The sequence below is a fragment of the Myripristis murdjan genome, chromosome 11 (assembly GCF_902150065.1).
Source record: "Myripristis murdjan chromosome 11, fMyrMur1.1, whole genome shotgun sequence".
In the NCBI taxonomy this organism is placed as follows: Eukaryota; Metazoa; Chordata; class Actinopteri; order Holocentriformes; family Holocentridae; genus Myripristis; species Myripristis murdjan.
The window spans coordinates 19507199-19531511 of record NC_043990.1 but is presented as its reverse complement, the minus strand read 5'-3'; the positions used below and the strand labels follow the sequence as shown (position 1 = coordinate 19531511).

Here is a 24313-nt window from a genome sequence, read left to right as displayed (position 1 = left end):
AAAACATATACAGAATGAAGTAACTAAAAGCACACAGTGCGATTGAGAACTGATAAAAATGTAGGACAAATATTTGAAACACAAAAACCCTTATTTCGAAATGCAAACATCGCGTTGAATCTCGCGAGAGAGAGAGAGCGAAAGAGGAGAGAGAGAGAGAGAGCTGCACAAGCTAGCGAGCGCGCTAGCTAGTTTTGTGTTCCCGTGTGAGGATAAAAACAGGGTTTAGTGCGGCCACAATGTCTGGAGGAACAAGCTTCGGGGCTCCCGGGACCAGCCAGGCCGTCACCGGACCGGCTTCACACAGGAAAAAAGACAGCAGTCCGTCCGCCAGGTTCTGGGAAAGTCACGATACGTTAGCTCAGCTGGAGGTGGTGCGACAGTGGATCGCAAAGCACTACAAAAAGGTAGCTAGCAAGAGAGCTAATTAGCTAGCCGCCCCCCGCTAGCAAACCCTGTGGCTCAGACTTGTAAACAAACACTGGTTTAGACGTTGATGCTGGATGGGATATCTTTAGCTTTTACAGTAGTCGTCTCTGAAAATAAATCAGTGTTGGGGGAGATACACCACAGTTTGTGTACAGATACAGATTTTAGAGTGTTGAAGTGGAGCAGAGAATCGCGAATGATAATGAAAGTATCTAGAAACTTGACTTCATTTTCCCTCTCTCTCTCTCTCTCTCTCTCTCTCTCTCTCTCTCTCTCTCTCTCTCTCTCTCTCTCTCTCTCTCTCTCTCTCTCTGTGTGTGTGTGTGTGTGTGTGTGTGTGTGTGTGTGTGGTTAGTATGTGTTGGTGGATGCTCCATCCTGCCAGGTCCTGGCTACAGTGACCCTGCAGCTCCTCCAGTTTCAAGAGGATGCTTTCGGCAGACAGGCTGTCAGCCCCGCTCTCACCAAACTGCCTGTGAGTCTCTGGCTTTGTTCTCTTTGCTTGTCATGAGGTTTTTTTGAAGTATGCATCTTTGTTATTGTGGATGTTGGTTTGACCTTTTTCTCTCCTCAGGCTCAGTGCTTCTTGGACCTGCGACCAGGTGGTGGACTTTGCCACATTCTTGGATCTGCCTACAAGTTCAAGGCCGAGCAGGGCTGGTGAGTAGCTCGCTCTTCAATGCCAGAATTTTTAATAGGGCCGGGACAATAAGCTTATCCTCTGATTTATTACTATCACGTTACTTTGGTGCCGATTCGATGTCTATTTTGATTCTACTTTTGCAACTCAGTATTACGATTCATTGTGATTTTTGTTTCTGGAATTATCCTCTTGAAAAGTTTCATGAGGCTGTGATTATATCAAAGGTCACAATGGGTCATTTTACACAGTGATGTCAAGTTCCAAAAAAGGTGTCACTTCAATGAAATGGCTACTGTGGGGGCCAACATCATCACATATAAATAAAATTGGGCTCATTGAATCCACAAGAGTCTCAGCTTTGCATTCAAACCCAATATTTGCAACCTCAAGACAGTTTATATATATAGTTTATATTTAACGTAACATTGGAGCAATATTTAGTCCCCTTGCCAACAACCTAACATGACATGTTTCGTAGGCTGTCTAGACCAGTATCTTTACTTTGAATTGATTGTTTAAAAAAAAAAAAAACGACTCAAAAATGGAAAAAAGAATCGCGATACTTTAGGGAATCAGTTTTTTTTGTTGTAATCCTGCACTCCGTTTCCGTTGATTCCCGTTCACCTCGCTCCTTATACCTCTCTCTCCTCTCCTCTTCTCTTTCTCACAGGCGTAGGTTTGACTTGCAGAATCCATCAAGGACTGAACGCAACGTGGAGATGTTTAATACTATAGAGAGGGCACTGATCCAGGTGACACACCTACACATATACACAGCTAATTAGGGCCTCATACACCAGCCCACCAAGGACACTCTGCTAATTTCCTTTTGTGTGTGTGTGTGTGTGTGTGTGTGTGTGTGTGTGTGTGTGCAGAATAACTGTATGTCACTGCCTGTGGTGTACCTAGACCCTGCGCTGGAGCAGGAGCTTGCCAGCAGTCTGACAAGTATTATCACCAAGCACCAGGTAAACCTCCGCAGAGGAACAGGAAAGATAATTAGACAGAGGATAAACAAGTGGATTTCTCACTCAGTATTATCAAATTTTAAATGTCTAGTTGTTGCTGTTGCCTTTTGAAAGTGGGACACTAAAAGCAGATAGATAGAAATTGAGTTTGTAAAAATGACAGTGAGCATGATGCCCAGTGTAGCTTTGAAAAGCTGTATGTCTTTCCACAGGGTTCAGTCACTGAAGACCGAATGCTTGCAAGTCACCATGTCTACCCGTCACCAGCCTCCACAGATGAAGGTCAGATGGTGTGTGTGTGTGTGTGTGTGTGTGTAGCTTGTTGCAGTTTGAAGGTGAATGCTGGTTTGATGTGTTTTAATTAGTGGTGTGACAAGATATCAGTAATGCAATCCACCACAGTACTTCCACATGCGAGATCTTATCAACACACTTGTGCGAAGTATCGAGTATCAACTTAATTTGCACTGATGTACTTTGAGTTCCTATGAGGCACATTTGCTGCCTACCTTTAGGGATGTTAACTGGAACTGCTCTGTCATATTTATGTTGCAGTCGCTGTGCAGATTAAAACACTGAAAAACACAACTGATTATTGGACAGTTATTTTACCTTTTCCAGGATATTTTTATCTTCAGTTACAGATATATTGATGTGTCATAGCTGATTATCTTACAATGTATTGCATATCGCAGAATCACCTGTATCATGATATCATGATATCATTGGTAAAATATTGTGATAGTGTAGTACTGGCTCTTAGTGATTCCCCTCTTTAGTTTTAATAAGCAAACAACCAACTCAGTGGCAGCATTCATGGACTGTGTGTTCAGCTGGTGTCACTGGTCTATGATGATGATGATGATGATTATGATGATAGTGCAGCTGCTTCTTTTCACCTTTAGTATTCATGTCCTGTACTTCTGCGTTTTAACTGTGTGGGCAGAAATAAATTATTCATATGTATTTTTTCTGTCTCATATGTCCTGAATCTTACATGATCTATATTTATTTTCATACATCTTTTTTCAGATGAATGGATGCGTCCTGTCATGCGTAAAGACAAGCATGTCCTGGTACACTGGGGGATGCACCCTGATAGGTAGTGCATGTATACACACACACACACACACACACACACACACACGCAAATATGCATAGACACTTTCCCCTCATGTCTTTTGCCTCTGCCCAATAGTTATGACAGCTGGCTGTCCTCAAGTGATGTGGAGGGAGAAGTTGAAGAGCTGCCACATCCAGAGAGGCCCTGGAGGGTGAGTTAACAAACGCATTCACATGCACACACACAAACACAGAGCTTTTGCAAACAAAGTACAAACAAACATTTATTTTGGCTGAAAGTTACCACAGAGTCTTCAGTAGTCTCTCTGTGCTAGTGTCACACAACAGGTATAACATGGAATGGAGAAACTTGATCGTTCAGTATTCACACTGCACACACAAGCACTGTGCATGAGCTCTTGCTTCACTTTTAGATCCCAGAAAAATATGCAGTAAACAAGATATTGTAACCTTTGTGTTGTGCACATTGTGCTCTCTGATAATACAGCATCAGTATGAATTCATTATATTGTCTAACAACACTCCAGTCTATGCAGTGCTGTTCTACACTATGACTACTCCACGCAGCACTCCACTGTGCTACATGCAGTGTCCTGAATTAATTTTTGACTCATCAGCCAAGGCAGCCAGTCATGAACTTGTTAGATGCGAAGCCAGGAAGGCCAAAGACTGTAACTGTGATGTTCACATGGTAACAAGGAACTGGTGACTCTCATTGATTGATTTGTCAACCAAAACAAATTAAACTGGAATTTGCGGATATGGGGGTGTTGATTTTGGCCTACACTATGTTACATGACATTTAATGAATTCTCTGTTTAGTACACATTTAATGAATGTATGTGTTTGTTTCAGGTCCATGCTGGCTGGGTTCTGGACACAGATGTTTTCAATGAGTGGATGAATGAGGAAGACTACCATGTGGATGAGAGGCACGTACCTGTCATCCTCCGCCAGCGTATCCACCTCCGAGACGAGCAGGTTTGTGTGACACTCTATGTGCAAGAGGTTGGAGGGCTTGTGAAAGGACATGGCACCTTCTGTCATCACTACACAGTAACATATGTGAACATTACTGCAACCCGATAAGGTGTATCCGCTCTGAATAGAATTGACCATTTTCTGGGTGGCAGACAAAAGTAAGATGTCTGAGACTGATACTATTTTTCCTCCCAAAAGCGCCCAGATTATCGATTCTTCAGTTGTATACATCATTTTAAATTACCTTTTTCTCCTCCACCTGTCTCTGCCCTCCACTGCAGGACTCAAAGTCCACCCCCTCTAAAAAGAGAAGACGCTCCCCCTCTCCTCCCTCTGAAGGCAGAAAGAAAGGAAAGAAGGGGTAAGACATGATTGTCCAATTCAAATTGAGTATGATTTTGCTGGAATGTGTCAGTATATTCGTGTGCATTGATTTCAATATGCGTGTGTGTGTGTGTGTGTGTGTGTGTGTGTGTGTTCACAGGAGAAGACGAGGCCAACAAGAGGAGGAACCAGAGGAGGACCTGACCAAAGATATGGAGGACCCAACTCCTGTCCCTAATATGGAGGAGGTTATCCTGCCCAAGAATGGTGAACATACACACACAGACCATGATCATGCACCAAATATGTTTTTTTTCAGTGTCCTATCTAGATGAGGTCAAACACTCCAGTCTATTGTCATGTGAAAGTGTGCAGTGCTTATTTTGTTTTTAATTTCTCTCTCTCTCACTCCCTCTCTCTCCTCCATAGTCAACCTGAAGAAAGACAGTGAGAACACTCCTGTCAAAGGAGGGATCATGGCTGACCTCGGTGAGTTTGAATTTGTCATACTAAAATGTTAATAGAGGAATTCTGCATGTGCAAATACAGTACATTTGAGTCCTTCCAACAAGAATTTGATGCTCACAGGATTTTACATAAAAAAGTGATGTTTGCAAACCTTATTGGAATCACTCTCTTAAGACTGCAGATCTTTCTCAAAGACAGAAGAGGACACATGTAGATGCATAATTCATGCCGTCAGCTATTTGGATTAATGTAAATTGTGTACATATATGTGTTTTGATTTTTGGTTTTGTTTTTTTAAAATCCTTTCACTGTTTATCTTTCAGACGAACAGGAGGATGATTTCCCAGGAAGGGTAAATATTCCCGTTTCTCTAATCAAAATGTTCCTAATTAGGATGATTGAGTGTATTAAAATATATTGTATGATTACTGTGTAAGTACAGCATGTTTCAGCATTCAGGTGTGTTTATGAATTACCTTGATTTATGTGTGTTTGTATAGGAGGATGAGGAAGGCAGGGGAGAGATATCTCGTCTCTCAGAGGGAGAGGAAAGCGTCACGGAACAGACCCATCATATCATCATACCAAGCTACGCATCTTGGTTCAACTACAACAGGTGAAAACACACACAGACACACATAGACACTTGCTTTTCTCATCAGGATAAATAAAATGTGAACAACACAAAAACACTTCAGATGGATTTATTTCATAAATTTCATGAATTACCAGAAAACGTATTGTGACATTCACAGTTTCCATGCCATCCAAAATCTAAACTGTAATCCGCTCTGTTTGGCTGTCTGTTTTTCTTGACTGAAAACTTTACATCTCTTTTTTTCAGCATTCACCAGATAGAGAAACGTGCGCTGCCTGAATTTTTCAATGGGAAGAACAAGTCCAAATCGCCAGAGATGTGAGTACTGGAAACAATGAGGCATTAACAGTAACTCATCAAATGATGGCGCCTGTTTTGCTAACGGTATGATCTCCACTGGACTCCGCAGCTACCTGGCGTATCGCAACTTCATGATCGACACCTACCGGCTCAACCCGCAGGAGTACCTCAGCTCCACCTCCTGTAGACGAAACCTCACTGGAGATGTCTGTGCTGTAATGAGGTATGACTTTGTGTGTGTGTGTGTGTGTGACACCATATTTCATCTACCTCATCAGCAGCATGTTGTTTAAAATGGTGTTTGTGTGCAGGGTTCATGCGCTGTTGGAGCAGTGGGGTTTAGTGAACTACCAGGTGGATGCAGAGAGCAGACCCCTCCCCATGGGACCCCCACCCACCCCTCACTTCAATGTCCTGGCTGACACACCATCTGGACTCGCCCCGTTACAACACAAGCCCCTGCAGGTAACACACACACACACACACACACAGCCAATGATACAGCTCCACACAAATTTGCTAGAGAAACCCAAAATTCATCATCCTCAGAAGCAAGACCTGATCCTCCTCCTCTCTCTATCCGTGTCTTTTTCTCCTTCTCTCTCTCTTTCATTCCTTCAGGTGTCAGCTTCCCAGCATATGTTGTATTTCCCAGAAAAGAGCAGAGAGAAGCCGTCAGACTGTCAGAACTTTGGCCTGCGCACAGACATCTACGCCAGAAAACACCCTAAGGTGAACCACAGCAACACAAAGTTACTTTTTTATTCACAGAAAATGATTTATTTATTTTCATGGCCGTTGTGACATAATTTTGTTGCCATGTCTGGTACGATTTTGATTAACGACACTTATCAAAAAGAGAATTTTATTCTCAATACAAATATCTGAATGTTTAATTTATAAGATTTTTCCCCCAGTTTGCATCACATTCATATACACATTTATTCTTTGTTTTTTTTCTTTCTGGAATCTATGTGCTTGTTACAAAGTACATTAATAAAGTTGGTGTTACTATTGTTACTTAAAAAAAAACAATTATGGTTTGTCTCTCTCAGAGTAAAGGAGCGAGTGCAGGAAGGGAATGGACAGAGCAAGAAACGCTCTTGTTATTAGAGGTAAGGCTGTCACTACTGTGCTGCTTGTGTTGCACTTGAACATGACACTTCAAGTGTGATGACAGTTTTCCTTACTTCCTCTTAACACCTTCCACCTCTGTGTTTTTATTCTTCTCGTTTTGTTTTGTAGTTGTTGTCTGTCTCTGTCTCTCAGACTGTAGCACGCTGAACTGGCAGCTCTACCTGAGCCAAAGAAAATTGAGGATTTCCTCCTAAAACTAGGGATTTCTTCTAATTGAATAGTTTATGAAAGTCTTGACTTTTTTCCATTCGTAACAGAAAGTGCATTTTTGTCTTAACCTAATCTTTTTCTCTGCCTTTCCTCTCTCTCTCCTTCTCTCTCTCTCTCTCTCTCTCTCTCTCTCTCTCTCTCTCTCTCTCTCTCTCTCTCTCTCTCTCTCTCTCTCTCTCTGTCTCTCTCAGGCCTTAGAGGTCTACAGAGATGACTGGAACAAGGTATCGGAGCATGTGGGCTCCAGGACACAGGATGAGTGTATCCTCCACTTTCTCCGTCTGCCGATAGAAGACCCCTACCTAGAAGACTCCTCTGCCTCTCTTGGCCCGCTGGCCTACCAGCCCGTGCCTTTCAGCCAATCAGAGAACCCCGTCATGAGCACCGTGGCCTTCCTGGCATCCGTGGTTGATCCACGGGTGGCATCGGCTGCAGCTAAGGCCGCACTAGGTGAGAAAACAATAGCTGAGTGGGCATTTGGGTTAGGTTAATGGTTTTGATTTGGTATGCGTGTGTAATGGGGAAAATGTTAGACGTGTTTTTATGTGTGCATGTGTGTGTGTAGTGACTGTCTGTCTGTTCTCTTTCTGCAGAGGAGTTTTCTCGAGTACAGGAGGAGTCAGTGGAGAAAACCTCCAACCAGCCTGAAAAGACAGGTGAGACTGAAAAACATACATGAACACATACACAGACAGGTAACTTAGTCTGTGTCTCCATAATTACTCCCTCTTCTTTTGTTTCTTTCTCATGCAGAGTCAATGGATACCGAGAAAATGGAGTCAAACTCCACCTGCCATCAGGTGAAAAACATTTAGAGCCAGGAGAGAGTCAGAGAGTCTTACTGGCATAAAATTGATTCTGTTGTTAAAGTGTGTTGCTGCTTACCTTACCTGTGTGTGTGTGTGTGTGTGTGTGTGTGTGTGTGTGTGTGTGTGTGTGTGTGTGTGTGTGTGTGTGTGTGTGTGTGTGTGTGTGTGTGTGTTTATTCCAGGTCCCTGCTGGGACAGATGGCCTCAAGGGAGAATCCAGTGGGGTAAAGGCAGAGGGAGAGCGAGTGAAAAGAGAGAATCCTGAAAACACACTCACAGAGGACAGAGATGGTATGCGTGTGTTGTGTGTGTGTTTACGTGCGTGTATCTGTGTGTATTAATGAAGTCACTCCGATTGCTGGCACTGGCATTGTTGCATTTTACACTCTCTCTCTTTCTCTCATTTTCTTCCAGGCAGGGGAGATGAAGAGGATAGTGGAGGGCAGAGGGACAGAGATGGGGATGATGGGAGGAGAGCAATGGAGCTGGATCTGGTGGAGGGTAGCGTTTCCATGGCAGCAGCAGCTGCTCTGGGCTCAGCCGCCACAAAGGCCAAGGTAAAGCCCGCCCTCTTGTTTACAACAGACCTATCACAGAGACTGTAAGGAGAAAAGGGGAGTCATTTTAAGTTGCTTCAATAGATGATGTTGCTGTTGTGTCACAGAGCTCCTAGCAACCAAGACCGGCTTCATCATAGAGATCCACTGATTGGCTGTATGCAAACAATGGGTGAACAGTTAAAAATGAGCTTGATTCAGTAATTTTGTAGGGGAACCTGAATGGTCTGTTGCCAAGTTTAGGTGTCATGATAATATGATGTCTTGTCTTAAGCTCAAAGTCCTCTAAGTTGATTATGTACAGCAGGGGTCACCAATCTTGTGCCATGGAGGGCCGAGAGGCTGCAGGTTTTCATTCCAACCAAGACCTCCACCAGGTGACTTCACTGATCACCTCACCTTATATCAGAAAGGAGGAGCTAATCAATGAAATCACCTGGTGGAGGTCTTGGTTGGAATGAAAACCTGCAGCCTCTCGGCCCTCCATGGCACATGATTGGTGACCCCTGATGTACAGCAAAGTCAGCACTGTTACCTTTAAACAGCTTCAACACCTTTTGTCTTTGTTAAGTAGTCTTGCAGTTTGGCTATTTTGCAAATTGGATGTTAAGATGGCAGTACTAAGCTGAAATATCACGTTTGTTTAAGAAACAAGATGACATCATCAAAACACAAAATCAGCCACGGTTATGATTTTATCAGTCACAAACAACCCAGAAATGAGCAGAGATGGACTGATTGGACTGATACATTTTGTTTTCAGGCTGAATTTTACTATAATAATGCAAGCACAAAACAGGTTTATCTTCTCAGATATGTCTTAAGATAACTGTTTTGTCAACAAAAGACTACATTAGTTTTGTTCAGTTGCTAATTTGACAGTTTTTTTACTGATTTTTTTTTTTTTTTTTTTTTTACTGATACCTATAATCTGCCAATATATCAGTCCATCCATCCTTATCTATTTGCCCCCTCTTCTCTGCAAAACCACTTTTCTCCTTTATCTTCACCACCTCTCCCTCTTTTCTTTTTCTCACCTCCTAACCATCACAAACACAAACAAACTCATTTACTCAGCCTACTTCCTCACTCACTCCTTCTCCCAATTTCCTCCCTTTGTCTTCCCAGCACCTGGCAGCAGTAGAGGAGAGGAAGATCAAGTCTCTGGTGGCTCTGCTGGTAGAGACCCAGATGAAGAAGCTGGAGATCAAGCTGAGACACTTTGAGGAGCTGGAGACCATCATGGACCGCGAGAAAGAGGCCGTGAGTAAACATGATATCTGCTGCCAGCATCAGTCAAACTTCAGCTTTATCTGCCTCAATAGGCAATATAAGTACAAGTATAAGACAATATAAGTATTTCTGTGTGTGTGTGTGTGTGTACGTGCAGTTGGAGCAGCAGCGGCAGAAGCTTCTGTCAGAGAGGCAGACTTTCCACGCTGAGCAGCTGAAGCATGCAGAGATGAAGGTTCGCCAGCAGAGGGAGCAACAGGGACAGACTGGATTCACAATGCAGCACTCAGGTCTGGACACACACACACACACACACACACACACACACACATACACACACACACACACACACACAAGGTCTCCAGGTCCTTTAACATGTTGTAAATTCAGTTTGATCATTTGAACATTAGGCCTGACTGACACACTACATATCAGCGTAACTCATTGTAAACCCGTTCTCCTGTACTACAGGTTGTTCACTTGTAATTATCTCACAAAAAACATCAATAACCATCCTTATCATATCATCACAATACCAATATCAAAGAATTGTATCCAAGATATATCTTAATTTTTGATTTTTGTCCAATCACTATGGCTTACTTTGAGAAAAAGATGGTCAAACTACACCCACAAATTGGTTTTATTGTTGGCCTTTGGTTGTTCTAGCAGTTGTCACCACAACTTTAATCGTTTACAATGTTGTTATGTTTCCTTTGACAGGCCAGTCTGTGCCCAGCCGGATGTTGCCTAGTGGCGGAAATGCACAAACCATGGCCCCTCGCCACCCTGGAGCCCCCAACGGCATGTGTGAGTAGACTGTCTACTCTTTTGTTACATTTAAATGCTGGCCAATCAGAGCATTGTTATGGAGATGACTTTGACCTGGCAGCTGAGTCTGACTCTTTGGCTATGATGACAATATAATCTACTTTAAACTTCTTCTGTCACTGTCTCAGACCCGTCGTCGCAGCCTGATGGGACAGCAGCAGCCCAGCCTGGTCCTCCAGCATCCAGCCACAGCTGAGCAGGCCAGACATGCGGTGCACGCTACGGTGTCGGTCCACACATATTTTTAAAAAAACAAAATCGATGCACACATATGTACAGAAACAAAATCTGAAGTCTCAGTACCTTTTCAGCTGCATCATGTCATGTGTTCATACGCTGAAACAGACACACTCGCACATCAACACATTTGGCCTGTCTGTGGTCAGTGGCTTAGCCTCTCTGCTATCTGTGAAATGTTTGTGTTCTGACTTCTGAGTTGAGACAACTGCAGACTGAACTCAGCTCATTAAAGTTGTTTTATACATGAAACTGTAACTTGTGTATTTGTCTTAGTTCAGTTGATTTTCACTGTGTGTGTGTGTGTGTGTGTGTGTGTGTGTGTGTGTGTGTGTGTGTGTGTGTGTGTGTGTGTGTGGTGTCTAGGTATTGCTGATGTTGTGGGGACATAAATCTGTTTACACAGTTTACACATGCTGTGGGGACTCGCCTCCCTTAGAGGGACAAAAAGCAAGTCCCCTTAGTGAAAATCATTTTTAGGGTGAAGACTTGATTTAAAGGTAAGATAACTTTAGGGTTAGGGTTAGGATTAGGCAGGTAGTGGTTAGGTTAGGATAAATCTCCAGGAAATGAATGTAAGTCAATGTAATGTCCTCTGAAGTGATGGAAACACCAGTGTGTGTGTGTGCGTGATTAGCCTCTCTCTGGTTTTTGATGAAGTAGGCATTTGTTAAATATGCCAGTCATCAGGTCACAGTTTGTTATAACAGTAATATACCTTGAGGTAAATCATGATGCATTCATTCATTTCCAGCCGTTCACTCAGTTGTGTTGTTTCCATACACCATGCTCTCTCTCTTGGTGCTTGATTGTCATAAGCACAAGTAGAACAGTAACAACAGCATTGATCCCACAGGCCAGTTTTGGCTCCGTTCAGCGCTATAACACCAGCAACTCTCTCGGTGATGTCTCTGGAAACAGCAAGGCAGTCCATTTAAGCAAAGATTCTGTCTTAAAGTGAAACTGGAAATTAAGTCACTCTATGCCTAGCTCCATAACTGAAGACTGTGAAAGCTGTATTTGGGCTGGCAAACCGAGCAGGGTTCAAGCTCTTGTGTTGACAGTCATTTTATCACTGAATCCCTTTCAACCCGTAACGCCGCTTTTGTCCACTTTGAACACTCAGATTGGGAGCGAGCAAAATGAGATTAGCTCCACAGGGATTGATGAAGTGTCAGATTACTACCACTAACTAGATCAAACGAGAGCAGTCGGGTGAAAAATAGACTTACTGTGCAGAAACAACTCCACTGAGCACAGATGAGTGAGATTGCAATCAGCAGTTATTATTCGGTAAATTGGAATTATTGCATTGCACACTTTCACCGATGCACCACCTCTAACAGGATAACAGCTTCTTTCCTATAACAAAATCATCAATGTCACTCCAAGATTAGGGCCAGTTAAGGACAAGATGAGTTAATGGAACAATCAATTTGGTTTCTGAGATCAGAAGAATAGTGTGCAGATAGGCAGTGCACCACACTGAGGAAAAGATAACACAAAAAAATAATGGTCAAAGTGATTATCTCTGCTCACAGATGGATGGGATCCGTCTTACGGGAGTGGAAGCCCCATAATTTAGCTGTCTGCTGATGGGGAAACTGGATTACACAACTTTTCTTGCAGCGGGTTCATTTCTATTTTTGACTCTTGATTGTGTTTGTGTGTGTGTTTGTGTGCCCGTGTATGTCCGTCTGTTTGGCTTTGTGTTCTGCATAGACTATAGGCTTTGTTAAATGCCTTTTTTTTTTTACTTTATTTATTTATTTTGTGTGGAAGGAGGACTAGCAAAGTAAGAATTTCATTGCAGAGTGATACCATCTGTTTCACTGTGCATATAATACATCTCTCTCTTACACACACACACCCACACTTTAGCTCAACTGAAAAAAAAAAAAAAAAAAAACAGCAACTTGCTAATGCAAATGAAATGTGTTTATTTGCATATAAAGCAGGAAAGTGAGATCCAATCACAAGTGGGCAGGTGAGATGCATTTGAAGACACATTTTAGTGCCAGGTGTGAACAGACGGACTGAGAGCTGTGCACTCGTGTTCAGATCACCAAAGACATATTTTAATACCAGGTCGTCCTTACTTCAGTCTTCAAGTCTCGCCAAAATCCTTAGTGTCTTTGCTCCTGAACAGGTGTAACAGTGATTTACTTAATCCAGTACCTCATCACTCCACATGCGTGTATATATATAGTGTAACCTATATTCTCCATAAGTAAGGTCTACATCGCCTAATGAGTACCTCATAATACTTAATTCACTTGGTTGATGTATCCTCTACTTTCACTTTCATTTTGTAAGGCTGAGCTTAATTTGGTGCCTGGTGTTTATTTTAAGTGATACCTTTGCAAAATAACCTTTTTCATCCCGTGTTGTTGTCAGCCACATGCTGTGTGTTTTCCTCCCTTGCAGTCTTTCTGTGACCTGTCCATCTCCAGGCAGCAGGGCACCCAGATTCAGATGATTTTGATGGTGTGATTTTATTGGACATGGGAGTGTTGAGGCAGTCTCATGTAGCCGAAATAAGGGAGCGCCCACAACCTTTTTCTTCACCTTTATTGCACAGAACAGCATGGCCACCAGGAAGAGAAGAGATAGAGGTAAAGAGTGGAGGACATCACAGAAATCATAAAATAATTTGAATGTTCAATTTTAATTCATCATCAATCATTTATTAGTCACCATTAATCAGACTGACTTTTCTTAAGACAATTTTTTTTGGAGGGAGGTATAAGTGAACAATTGCCTCTGTGAGCATTTGCTTTTAGCCTATATTTACATGCATTTGACATTTTAAAGAACTGGTTCTCAAATGGACCGTAGAGAGAGCAGTCTGTGTTCCACTGGGGAAGTGCAGGTTGTAGGTAAAAACACAGTTATTCTCATATATAAACAGGTGTTTATATATGAGAATTTATATGTTTCCCACCTCATAAAACATGAAATAGCATTTGTGCTTACAGTTACAGGAGTGTGTTAATGTCTCGTGATCATGAAGCAGCCATTAAAGCCAGTCGTTGAAGGTGGGGATTAAAATAACAGTTTGAGGGCACGTAGTTGAAAAAATGTTTTATAGAAGATATCCTAAGGGACCACCAATTTAGGCATTTAGCAGATGTTCTTATCCTTAAGTCAGCGCATTGATTCACAGAGCAAAATTACAAGTACTCAGTAGCAAGGAGATTCAGAGTAAATCTAGTAAACCCAGATGATCCAGAAGAAATTTTTCTTTGAAAGCAGAGATTTCATGGAACATTTGCTTGTAGGTCTGTTGAAGAGTTGTCTCGTGCATCTTGAATGTTCTCTCCTGATGTTCTTTGGTGATCATTCCTCTTCTTCCTGAGACAGCAAACAAACACACCATAAGCTCACTGAGGAAACATAGCACACATGGTGTAATGCTTTCCTGTATTCATGGCAGTCATGGAGAAGATGAGCCAAATATTTGCATTCAAAATCACGTGTAGTAAGTTGCATTTAATACAAAAAAAATGCTAATGCTACTCTGTTTGTGCTTTCATACAGAGGGCATGAGGATGCACACTGCTATCTGATCAAGTTTTTCTTTCATCTGTTTAAATAGTTCTGGTATTAGAAAAGTGCCATATGAAACCCTTTAAAGGTGCAACTCAGAATTCATTTGGCCATCTAAAGGAGGCTGATTTATAGTGTCAGCTCTTAAAGGATCATAGTTTAAAACCAAGGCCTGCTTTATCTCAGTGAGTACATGGATTACAAATATAGTTCAACTTTTGAAAATGAAATAACCATCGGGACAAAGCTCACATTTCGATTTTAGAATGGAAAACTCTATGTAACCAGGTATTTTCCTGCAGGCCAAAGGGGCCATACTGCAACTGTGGATTGTCATCTACCGCTTATTGTACTCTAATTGTTCTTTTAAGGTGCTGGAAAATTATGTTTCAGGTCATTTTTCAGTGATCTACACTAAAAGGTGCAGTGAATGATAGTTTAATCCTAAAGCACAGTGTATTCAAATGCAAGACACACTTGAGGTGTGATTTGTTGTCTCATCTGCAAAAAGGCCACCAATCATTCTGGAGGACACTGCTGCCCGCTCACATTTTAATACATTTTACTACATTTCAGTCATTTTGCAGACAAATGAAGCCTCTCTGACAGGCTGTTGAGTCACTCACAGAAAATCTTGGAGATGATCATTGCCACGAGTGCCATCACGCCTAGTACTGTTACAGCCGCGGTGTCCATTCCAACGGTGAGACCTGCAGCAGACAAGGAAATGACCAGAGCTCCAAATGTAACTGTCTTCTCCTTCCTAGAAAAAGCAGAGAGAAACAGAGTCAGGGCATGGACACTGGGCTACAAAATGTTTGAAACATCAAAAGCTGGTCAATTTGCCCTTTGAAATTAAAATATTTATTAGTGTGTTTGTCATTTGTTATTCTCTCTTTTTTGTTATTGTTTGTTATTCTCTCTTCAGCAGACACTGAACAATTCAAAAGTAAAAACTGGCACCTAAAGTAATCAAGATCAGTGAAGGTAATGGTGCCCTACTGAAGCGGGACAACATATTTTTATCTCATTAAATCGGTCCTCGCATTTTCCGAGATTGGAGCTACCCTGGTTTCTCTCGCGAGAAGAGCAAATCTTGCGAGACTGTGTTAGGGTTAGACATGTAAAGTTAGTGGCACAACACACGCATTTGTACATATTTCTGAGGAGAGGTCCAGCAAGCACAGCCCCACTGCTCGACATTAAAGTGGAAGAAGCTGCGGTGATATATAATGTTCACCTCCTTCATCAATACAGTGCCCACTAACAACAGCTGCTAGAAAAAGAGGGAAAAGGGCTCCTCTCTCTCTTCACCCCCTGTTCATATGGAGATAAAGAGTGTCAGAGGTTAAAGTCAATGAATTACTCACTCAGAGTGAGCCATCCTGGCTGAGTTATTTCTTGGCACAAGTAGACTGAACTCCTTGATATGCTGCCGCACTCCAAAGACGCCTTTCTGACTTTCTGACTCGAAGTTTGTTTCACTCTTCTAATTACCGGATGTTCTTCCTTCAGTGAAGATTGGGCGTGGTAAACCACTGAAATCTGATACTGCTGTCACCTGTAATGTTCCTTTAGTAACTCAGCCGCTTCTTGAGAAACCAATCATAAAACCCTCAATTTAGGCTTATTTAAGTCAAAGCAGTTTTCATCATTTACACACTTAGGCCTAAACCCTTTGATACTGAATGTTTTTTTAATTTCATCACAGCAGGCATATCATTCGAAATAATAATGTTAATAGTGTAATAAAGTACAGAACTGTCTCTTTCCTGCAACAGTCCTCTGCAGTTTACATTCTAACATGAATTATGAACTGGGAATAGGACCTTATGCTTCCCGTATTATCCTGCGACAAGTTGTGTCATTGTGTTTCATCCTCATTATTCTTGAAAAAAGCCTGTGATTACCTTGTAGTCTTCTTCTTCCCAGTCTGAGTGGTCAAAGTGCACAAAAGCAACGATAAGGGTTGAAAGTGATTCAGTGATAAATGACTGTGGACACAAGAGTTTGAACCCTGCTCGGTTTGCCAGCCCAAATACAGCTTTCATAATCTTCGGTTATGGAGCTAGGTATAAAGTGACTGAATTTCCAGTTTCACTTTAAGACTGAATCATTGCTAGAGACATCACCAAGATGGTTGCTGGTGTTATAGCGCTGCATGGAGCCAAAGTTGGCCTGTGGAATCAATGCTGTTGTTACTGTTCTACTTGTGCTTATGAAAATCAAGCACCAAGAGAGAGAGCATGGTGTATGGAAACAACACAACTGAGTGAAAGGCTGGAAATGAATGAATGCATCATGATTTGCCTCAAGGTATATTACTGTTATAACAAACTGTGACCTGATGACTGGCATATTTAACAAATGCCTACTTCATCAAAAAACCAGAGAGAGGCTAATCACACACACATACACAAACACACACACACACACACACACACACACACACACACACACACACACACACACACAGGTACACACAACACAATGTTGACATTGTTTGGTTTCTAGACACTTTACCGCCGCTTGCACATATAAACCCCCAAAGATAAAATGTGAGTTTTAACACAAAACAGGCAGTATGTGACAGTGAAATTTGACTTGTCAGTGTTTTTTTTTTTTTTTTTTTTGGTTGTCAAAAGCTTGGCTAAATTTGACCAACCCCAAATTGAAGCCCAAATGCATTCTGATTTTCATCTTTACAGTTTTTTTCAATCGCTTTTTCCTGTATAATGAAACAGCAATTTCAAGTGACATATTTTTTCAGCATTAAAGGCAGCTTATTAAATATGCCTTTAAATACAGATGTCTTTGGCTCAGCTTCTCCATGCTTGCCATGAATACAGGTAAGCATTACCATGTGTGTTAATTTCCCCAGCCAGTTTCAGTGAGCTTCATTGTGTTTGTTTACTGTTTCAGGACAAGAAAAATTATCATCAGTAAAGTCCATGGTTCCAAAGTAAACTCTCAATTTGATCACCTCTGTTTACTGGATTTGCACGTTGTAAGATCGTTACTATTGTCTATAATTTTGATGTAGGAATCACAGCCATGTTAACATTGACACAAGTCACTTTGGGTAACACACACCAGTGGGGGAACTGCTGTGAAAAAACAGGCAAGAAGTTAGGGAAGGGGCTAGGTAGCAGCTGTTCCTAGCTGAAGGTAGAAAAGTGAAACAGAGAGTGTGATGTCACAGGATGGGCTTTGTTAAGATACAAATACAAGGGAAAAAAATACAAAAAAGTTGATTCATTCTGAGTGTAGATGTGTAGTGTCTCTCACTGAAGAGTGATGCACCACAGAGTTTGCCCAAACTCTGTGGTGCATCACTCTTCAGTGGACACACTCTTCAGTGTGTCCTGGTCAGATTAGGAATGAACTCTTCAGTGGTCTTCCTCTCTAACCATGCGAATAGTTCAGGACGAATAGGATGCTCGTGTATTCGTTTTGTGTGTCCTGTCCAAATTTTGTAATGTCCTGTGTATATTGTCTGTGTCATTTTGTTGCATTGTGGTGTCCTACGTGGCATGTGGTTTTGCCTTGTGCTGTGCTGAAATGTCTGTGCCATGTCTGTCTCAATGTATTGCTCGAACCTATTTTCCTCCTCTATCCTTTTAAAAAGACGACAGTGGAAATAAGTCACTGACTTTTCTGTTATCCTTGTTAGTTTTGCTCTTTCTTTTTAAGACCTTCTCTGCGTCTTTTAAAAACTATCGAATAAACTAAACTAAACGAAACTAAAAAGAGTCCTAGTCTCAGTCTTGCCCTTTCCACCCTGTTAACAGGGTCAACGAGCAAATGGAGATCCTGTTCCTAAAAACCTCCATGCAGGCTTCCTCAACAGAGTGCTTTCTAGTTACAGGTTACAGGTATCCCTCTTACCCAAAGTGACTTGTGTCAATGTTAACATGGCTGTGATTCCTACATCAAAATTATAGACAATAGTAACGATCTTACAACGTGCAAATCCGACATTAGCCTCTCTCTGGTTTTTTGATGAAGTAGGCATTTGTTAAATATGCCAGTCATCAGGTCACAGTTTGTTATAACAGTAATATACCTTGAGGCAAATCATGATGCATTCATTCATTTCCAGCCTTTCACTCAGTTGTGTTGTTTCCATACACCATGCTCTCTCCCTTGGTGCTTGATTTTCATAAGCACAAGTAGAACAGTAACAACAGCATTGATTCCACAGGCCAACTTTGGCTCCATGCAGCGCTATAACACCAGCAACCATCTCGGTGATGTCTCTAGCAATGATTCAGTCTTAAAGTGAAACTGGAAATTCAGTCACTTTATACCTAGCTCCATAACCGAAGATTATGAAAGCTGTATTTGGGCTGGCAAACCGAGCAGGGTTCAAACTCTTGTGTCGACAGTCATTTATCACTGAATCACTTTCAACCCTTATCGTTGCTTTTGTGCACTTTGACCACTCAGACTGGTGCCATGTCTGTCTCAATGTATTGCTCGAACCTATTTTCCTCCTCTATCCTTTTAAAAAGACCACAGTGGAAATAAGTCACTGACTTTTCTGTTATCCTTGTTAGTTTTGCTCTTTCTTTTTAAGACCTTCTCTGCGTCTTTTAAAAACTATCAAATAAACTAAACTAAACTAAAAAGAGTCCTAGTCTCAGTCTTGCCCTTTCCACCCTGTTAACAGGGTCAACGAGTAAATGGAGATCCTGTCCCTAAAAACCTCCATGCTAGCTTCCTCAACAGAGTGCTTTCTAGTTACAGGTTACAGGTATCCCTCTTACCCAAAGTGACTTGTGTCAATGTTAACATGGCTGTGATTCCTACATCAAAATTATAGACAATAGTAACGATCTTACAACGTGCAAATCCAGTAAACAGAGGTGATCAAATTGAGAGTTTACTTTGGAACCATGGACTTTACTGATGATAATTTTTCTTGACCTGAAACAGCAAACAAACACAATGAAGCTCACTGAAACTGGCTGGGGAAATTAACACACATGGTAATGCTTACCTGTATTCATGGCAAGCATGGAGAAGGTGAGCCAAAGACTTCTGTATTCAAAGGCATATTTAATAAGCTGCCTTTGATGCTCAAAAATATGTCACTTAAAATTGCTGTCAGGGTCTGTTTTTGACTCTTTTGAATGCCAAAGTGCACTTGACAACAAAACAAGGCGTAAATGCTTTCAGGGAGAGAGCATGAAGGTGCAACTTATGATATCATAAGTTGCATATCATCATATCTTCCCAAAATATTTTTGAATTCTGTTGTTGGGGGGGAAAGCCACATGAAACCCTTTAAAGATGCAAATCAGAATGTATTTGGGGTTCAGTTTGGGGTTGGTCAAATTTAGACAAGCTTTTGACAGTTTTGTTGGACATCATATCATTTAAGTCTCTAATGATCCCAGTGCTACCAATGTAATACAATGTAACCTTTCCAGGCAAAGAACCACCATCAGGTCCTTCACAGGCTATAAAGCCATAATCAGTGCCTGTTTTGTTTTTGTTGAGGAACCCTGTTGTGTACAGGTCATGTTATCTTTGTGGATTTATATGTGCAAGCAGTGTTCAAGTGTCTAGAAACCAAACAACGTCAGTATCGTCTTGTGTGTGTGTGTGTGTGTGTGTGTGTGTGTGTGCAGGTGGAGCAGCAGCAGCTTCTGTCAGAGAGGCAGATCTTCCACGCTGAGCAGCTGAAGCATGCAGAGAGGCAAGTTCACCAGCAGAGGGAGCAGGAGGGACAGGCTGGATACACACACAGTCACACACGTCCAAACACATGAGGCACCCACAAGCAAATTCAAGAAATATCTGTGACACAGGTCTAGGCAAGAGACAAGACATGAGACATTATTTTCAGATGGGGGGCACAGGAGGGAACAACTGTTAACTTTTGTTGAACTGTACAGTTACACAGTGCATTTATGTCTTGATGGTGTTTTGTTGTTGTTTCACTTTGTAAGGAAGGTGCGTATAATCATTTCCATTTGCACTGTCAACATGACAAATCTGATGGACCTCTTTCTGTCTGTCTCTCTCTCTCTCTCTCTCTCTCTCTCTCTCTCTGTCACACACACACACACACACACACACACACACACAGGGAGCCAACATAAGAACAGGGAAAAAAGAATGAAAGAATTGTGAATATAACCTTGTTGTGCTTAACCTTGTTTACAATAATGTAACTAAGGATCAGCTTAGCTAACATCTATGCCCTCCTTAATCCTCCACTGCATAGATCAGCTCAAAAAGCATGTAATATGAAGTATGAGGTATGTAATTTGAGGCTTCTTCCAGTGATTGTCATATTTTCCCTGTGTCAGTGACGTGGCCTGGTGAATAGGTAACTTATTTCATTCTGCTGTTTGATAGATTTGTTACATCTGACATTTTGAGATCAGCTGGGATAAACTGTGCCGAGGGGAGATTTTGGACTATAATAAACACAAATCACCTTGGAGGGAAATTAAACAAAATGAAATTTGATGGTCGATGCTGCTCCCTTGTGGTCAGTGACCATTATAAGCTGTGCAAGGCTTGCTTTATGTGGGATTCATGGGAATTCAATCTGACTGTCCATTTTTTTTGTGTTTTCATATCATTTTTTACTTACTGACACATGTGTAATGACAAGTCTGAGAATGCTGGCATTCCATTCTTCCTATTTTATTTATATGTTTGTTTTCCCAAGATTCATAAAAATACACGACAGTAATAAAAGGTGGGATTTGCACGTTTCCAGGGAAACAATTTGCATCTTCCATGTATTTCAAAAACCAGGAAACAACCAAAAGTTAGGAATGTACTGAACATTTATTTTTTATTTTTTTCCCACACCAGCGATTTGACAATAAACCCAGCCTGAGCGTTCTGAGTTTATCAGTTTAAGTAGTTGGTCCTGTGAATGTGTTGCTTTAAAAGCAGAGTGTCAGTGCAGGGGCTTAACTATAGGGTGTGAAAGGTTAGGGGGGCACAATTTTAGTTTTGTGTGTGTTGGGGCGGTGATGCACAAAAGTAAAACATGGACAAATGAAATACTGACTGATTTAATATTATACTTAGTTTTGGAGGCTTTTGTGTCTGTGTGTGGAAATTCGAAAGGGTGTTCTCCGACTTTCACACAGTGCTTTATATTTCATGTATGATAGCTAAGTATTTACATGATAATTGTACGCTTGTTCAAACTCATTCCAAATATCATAATCGTCTTGAATGAATGCATTAATTAAATTAAAATGATTTAATCAGCTTTGCTTCTTTTTCAAAGCAGGACTCCATCGTACTGACCATTTTAATCTCCCTGACAAATGATATCTACAGTATAACTGATTCTTAAATGTCATTTCCTCTCTTTCTCTGCTGATTTTTGTCTTAATGTTCTCCAGATAAGTAAGAGAAATAGTCTGCTGTGGCAGAGAATTGACACTGTTGTCGCTGGACATCTTGAACCTGATGGCAGATGAATGGTCTTTCTTTATTATCTACTTGCAAAACCAGTATCAAGTCCTTTTTCTGCTAGTGCTGCTAACTTTTCCACAAGGATTCACTTTACCCCAAGTAGAGGCTTTAAATTGCTGTGCCAACTAACTTTAGGAACCGGAAAATATTTCTGACCACAAGGCAGAAGAATCTGTCTTTAAAGCAATATGGAGGTTTAGCAAAACATTTACTTCATTGTAAGTCTATATCCTGACACACAGGTTCACTGGGAGCTCTCCTCCAGAGCGCAGATCTATTTTTCACCTCCCCATTCACGTGTAGCCCTAACTTATAACTAAAATATGAGCAAGTTACTGGCATGACTCAAAGAGTATCGCATAAGGAAGCCGTGGTCTAATTTTTTTTGAAACGCTGAATTTTCATAATGCAACTGTTTGAATGAAAAAGTGGATCTGGTGATTTGGAAAGTAGATGCTGTTAACCGGATCTACTGCTCCTACTACAAAAGCTTCTACTATTATTGCTTCTATTACAACTACTGCTGTCTCTACTGATATTACTAAGACATTTACTACTTTTACTACTGTTTATGCTACTATGACTTTAATTTCTGCTACATTTTTACATTATGTTTAATTTATTGATTACTGTGGCAAACTAAGAAATAGATAATCCAGCCACTGCTTCAGTTACTTTACCTACTGCTTTATCCAGCTGCTGCCTGAAGTACTTCAGTTATACAGCTTTGAGTACTTCAAGCACTGCTTCAGCTACCTCAACTACTACTCATGCTGCTTTAAATACTGCACTATGTACATCAGGTACTATTTAAATTACAACAAAAATAAATTACTTCAACTGTACTTTTTCAAGCTGAAGCAAGCACACATACTTTCTTCATAAAAGTAAGCCTTCTCTAGTTGATATTTGTGTTTCGAGAACAGAAGATGTGACTGAAGTGAGGTCAGCTTTGAAGAGTTGAGCTTTCATCCTGTCGTGGATGACGGAGGGTGACACACACTGCAAGTAATACATATTTCTGTACACCTCCGAACACTGCATGGTAAGCAGACCTCTGCAGTAGTGGCTTCATCTCCCCAGGGAGGATGCTGCAACACTGAACATGCACACACACACACACACACACACACACACACAGTGCATGCACTGGAGGGGATTTGGACATCCCATCCACCTCTCACTGTTCAACACAGGAACAGGATGGAAAAACTGCCGTGGCCTGACTGGGTGACGTACGCAGACATACACACACAACACACACACACACACACACACAGAGCTTGGCGTTCACTGAGGTGTGCTATTCTTCCATTCTGGTTCTCAGTAAGATCCATCTGTTCACCCTGTACACGCTGTTTTGTTCTCTTTCCCTCTCCTCCTCCTCTCTCCCACTTTCTGCAGAATAACCCATTGTGCACGTGAAAACCCTCATATTGTAATGAAAAGAATTGATATTAAAAGTGGAGAGATAGAATGTGTGTGTGAATGTGTGTGTGTGTGTGTGTGTGTGTGTGTGTGTGTGTGTGTGTGTGTGTGTGCGTGCGCATGTACGCGCCATCATACTGCACCACCGAGTATAGCCGAAAAGGTCATGTAAAAGCTTTTTCGCTGCATCATGTGAGAGGAGAGATTTAAATGACTTGCACAGTACATATGTGTGTGTATGTGTTTTTATGTTTGTGTGTTTATCATGGGAGATTTGTTTTGTGTGTGTGTGTATGTGAGAATCGAGGGGTGGGGGGTGGCGGAAGCAATTTCGTTCTGCTCTGTTTGGCAGTGCATCAGTGAACATTTTCCCTCTTTCTCTATCTCTACCACTCTGCGGCTCGCTCTCCCCAATGCTCGACCATCTCAGTCCATTTCCTCAAGCCTATCAACACACACACTCTTCCCATCACGTCTCTATCTCTCTCTCCCCTCTCTCTCTCTCTCTCAACTCTTTCTCATACAAATCCCACTCCTCTGTTGTTGAGGGTGAGGATTTGAGTTACAGGTCGAGCTAGATTGGGGTTAGATTTGGAGGACGACTGATGGGGAGGAGACACAGCAGGGAGCCAGGATCAATTCTCTCTGAATCCTATAATAGTAATGGATGAAACTAATGAAATTGGTTTACTAGGAACAGAGCATTTAGTCTTAATTATTTCATAATGCAGTTCACGTAATCCTGTTTAGAGGGAGTGTGGGTAGTCGGCCCTCCACAGGCATCTTGTTAGCTCTTTGTGACAGTGCAAAACAGGAAAATGGATTAGTGTCACAGAGGAAAAGAATTACATATATCAAGAAATTTGCCTTTCTGGGTGCACTAAAATGGTGGAGGATGGCAGATCGCCTCCGGATCTGGTGGATGAGGGCTGAATGTGTAATGCGAGGAGGGACAGTAAGGTATTTGGAAGGGTGAGGGAGGTTGGAAATGAAGGGTATGAAGAAGAAACGGCAGTGAAACGGGGTACAGGGTGGAGGGGGTGGAAGCGGGAGATGGGGTGAGATGGCTTTAG

At 41.6% G+C, this 24313-nt stretch overlaps 1 protein-coding gene and 1 long non-coding RNA gene across 3 annotated transcripts; one reads left to right on the top strand and one right to left on the bottom strand.

The window, feature by feature from the left end:
* The first annotated feature begins 137 nt into the window (after positions 1-137).
* smarcc1b (SWI/SNF related BAF chromatin remodeling complex subunit C1b) lies at positions 138-11060 on the top strand. Of its 2 annotated transcripts, XM_030064156.1 has the most exons (28): positions 138-407; positions 785-904; positions 1004-1089; positions 1743-1824; positions 1948-2040; positions 2253-2322; positions 3073-3142; positions 3239-3314; positions 3979-4104; positions 4386-4465; positions 4589-4695; positions 4858-4917; positions 5220-5248; positions 5397-5512; positions 5741-5812; positions 5904-6017; positions 6106-6259; positions 6416-6526; positions 6850-6909; positions 7333-7591; positions 7735-7797; positions 7895-7941; positions 8133-8241; positions 8365-8507; positions 9636-9770; positions 9898-10030; positions 10464-10550; positions 10700-11060. In XM_030064156.1, the coding sequence occupies exons 1-28, from the start codon at positions 240-242 to the stop codon at positions 10765-10767; spliced, it is 2838 nt and encodes a 945-aa protein (XP_029920016.1). In that variant the 5' UTR covers positions 138-239; the 3' UTR covers positions 10768-11060. The 2 variants fall into 2 exon arrangements, with proteins under 2 accessions (XP_029920016.1, XP_029920015.1); XM_030064155.1 differs by having other exon boundaries at positions 6106-6526.
* Positions 11061-13352: 2292 nt separating this feature from the next.
* On the bottom strand, positions 13353-15871 carry LOC115368057 (uncharacterized). Its single transcript, XR_003928977.1, has 3 exons — positions 15728-15871; positions 14984-15120; positions 13353-14162 (listed from the first exon to the last, which is right to left on the bottom strand). It is a non-coding gene; the product is annotated as an uncharacterized LOC115368057 (long non-coding RNA).
* Positions 15872-24313: the final 8442 nt, after the last annotated feature.

What these genes read in the sequence shown, in the direction of transcription:
- smarcc1b (XM_030064155.1), top strand. Translation starts at nt 240, where the DNA reads ATGTCTGGAGGAACAAGCTTCGGGGCTCCCGGGACCAGCCAGGCCGTC. An exon ending in GGTTATCCTGCCCAAGAATG is followed by an intron (nt 4,696 to 4,857) that starts GTGAACATACAC and finishes TCTCCTCCATAG; the next exon opens with TCAACCTGAAGAAAGACAGT. An exon ending in TGGACCGCGAGAAAGAGGCC is followed by an intron (nt 9,771 to 9,897) that starts GTGAGTAAACAT and finishes GTGTACGTGCAG; the next exon opens with TTGGAGCAGCAGCGGCAGAA.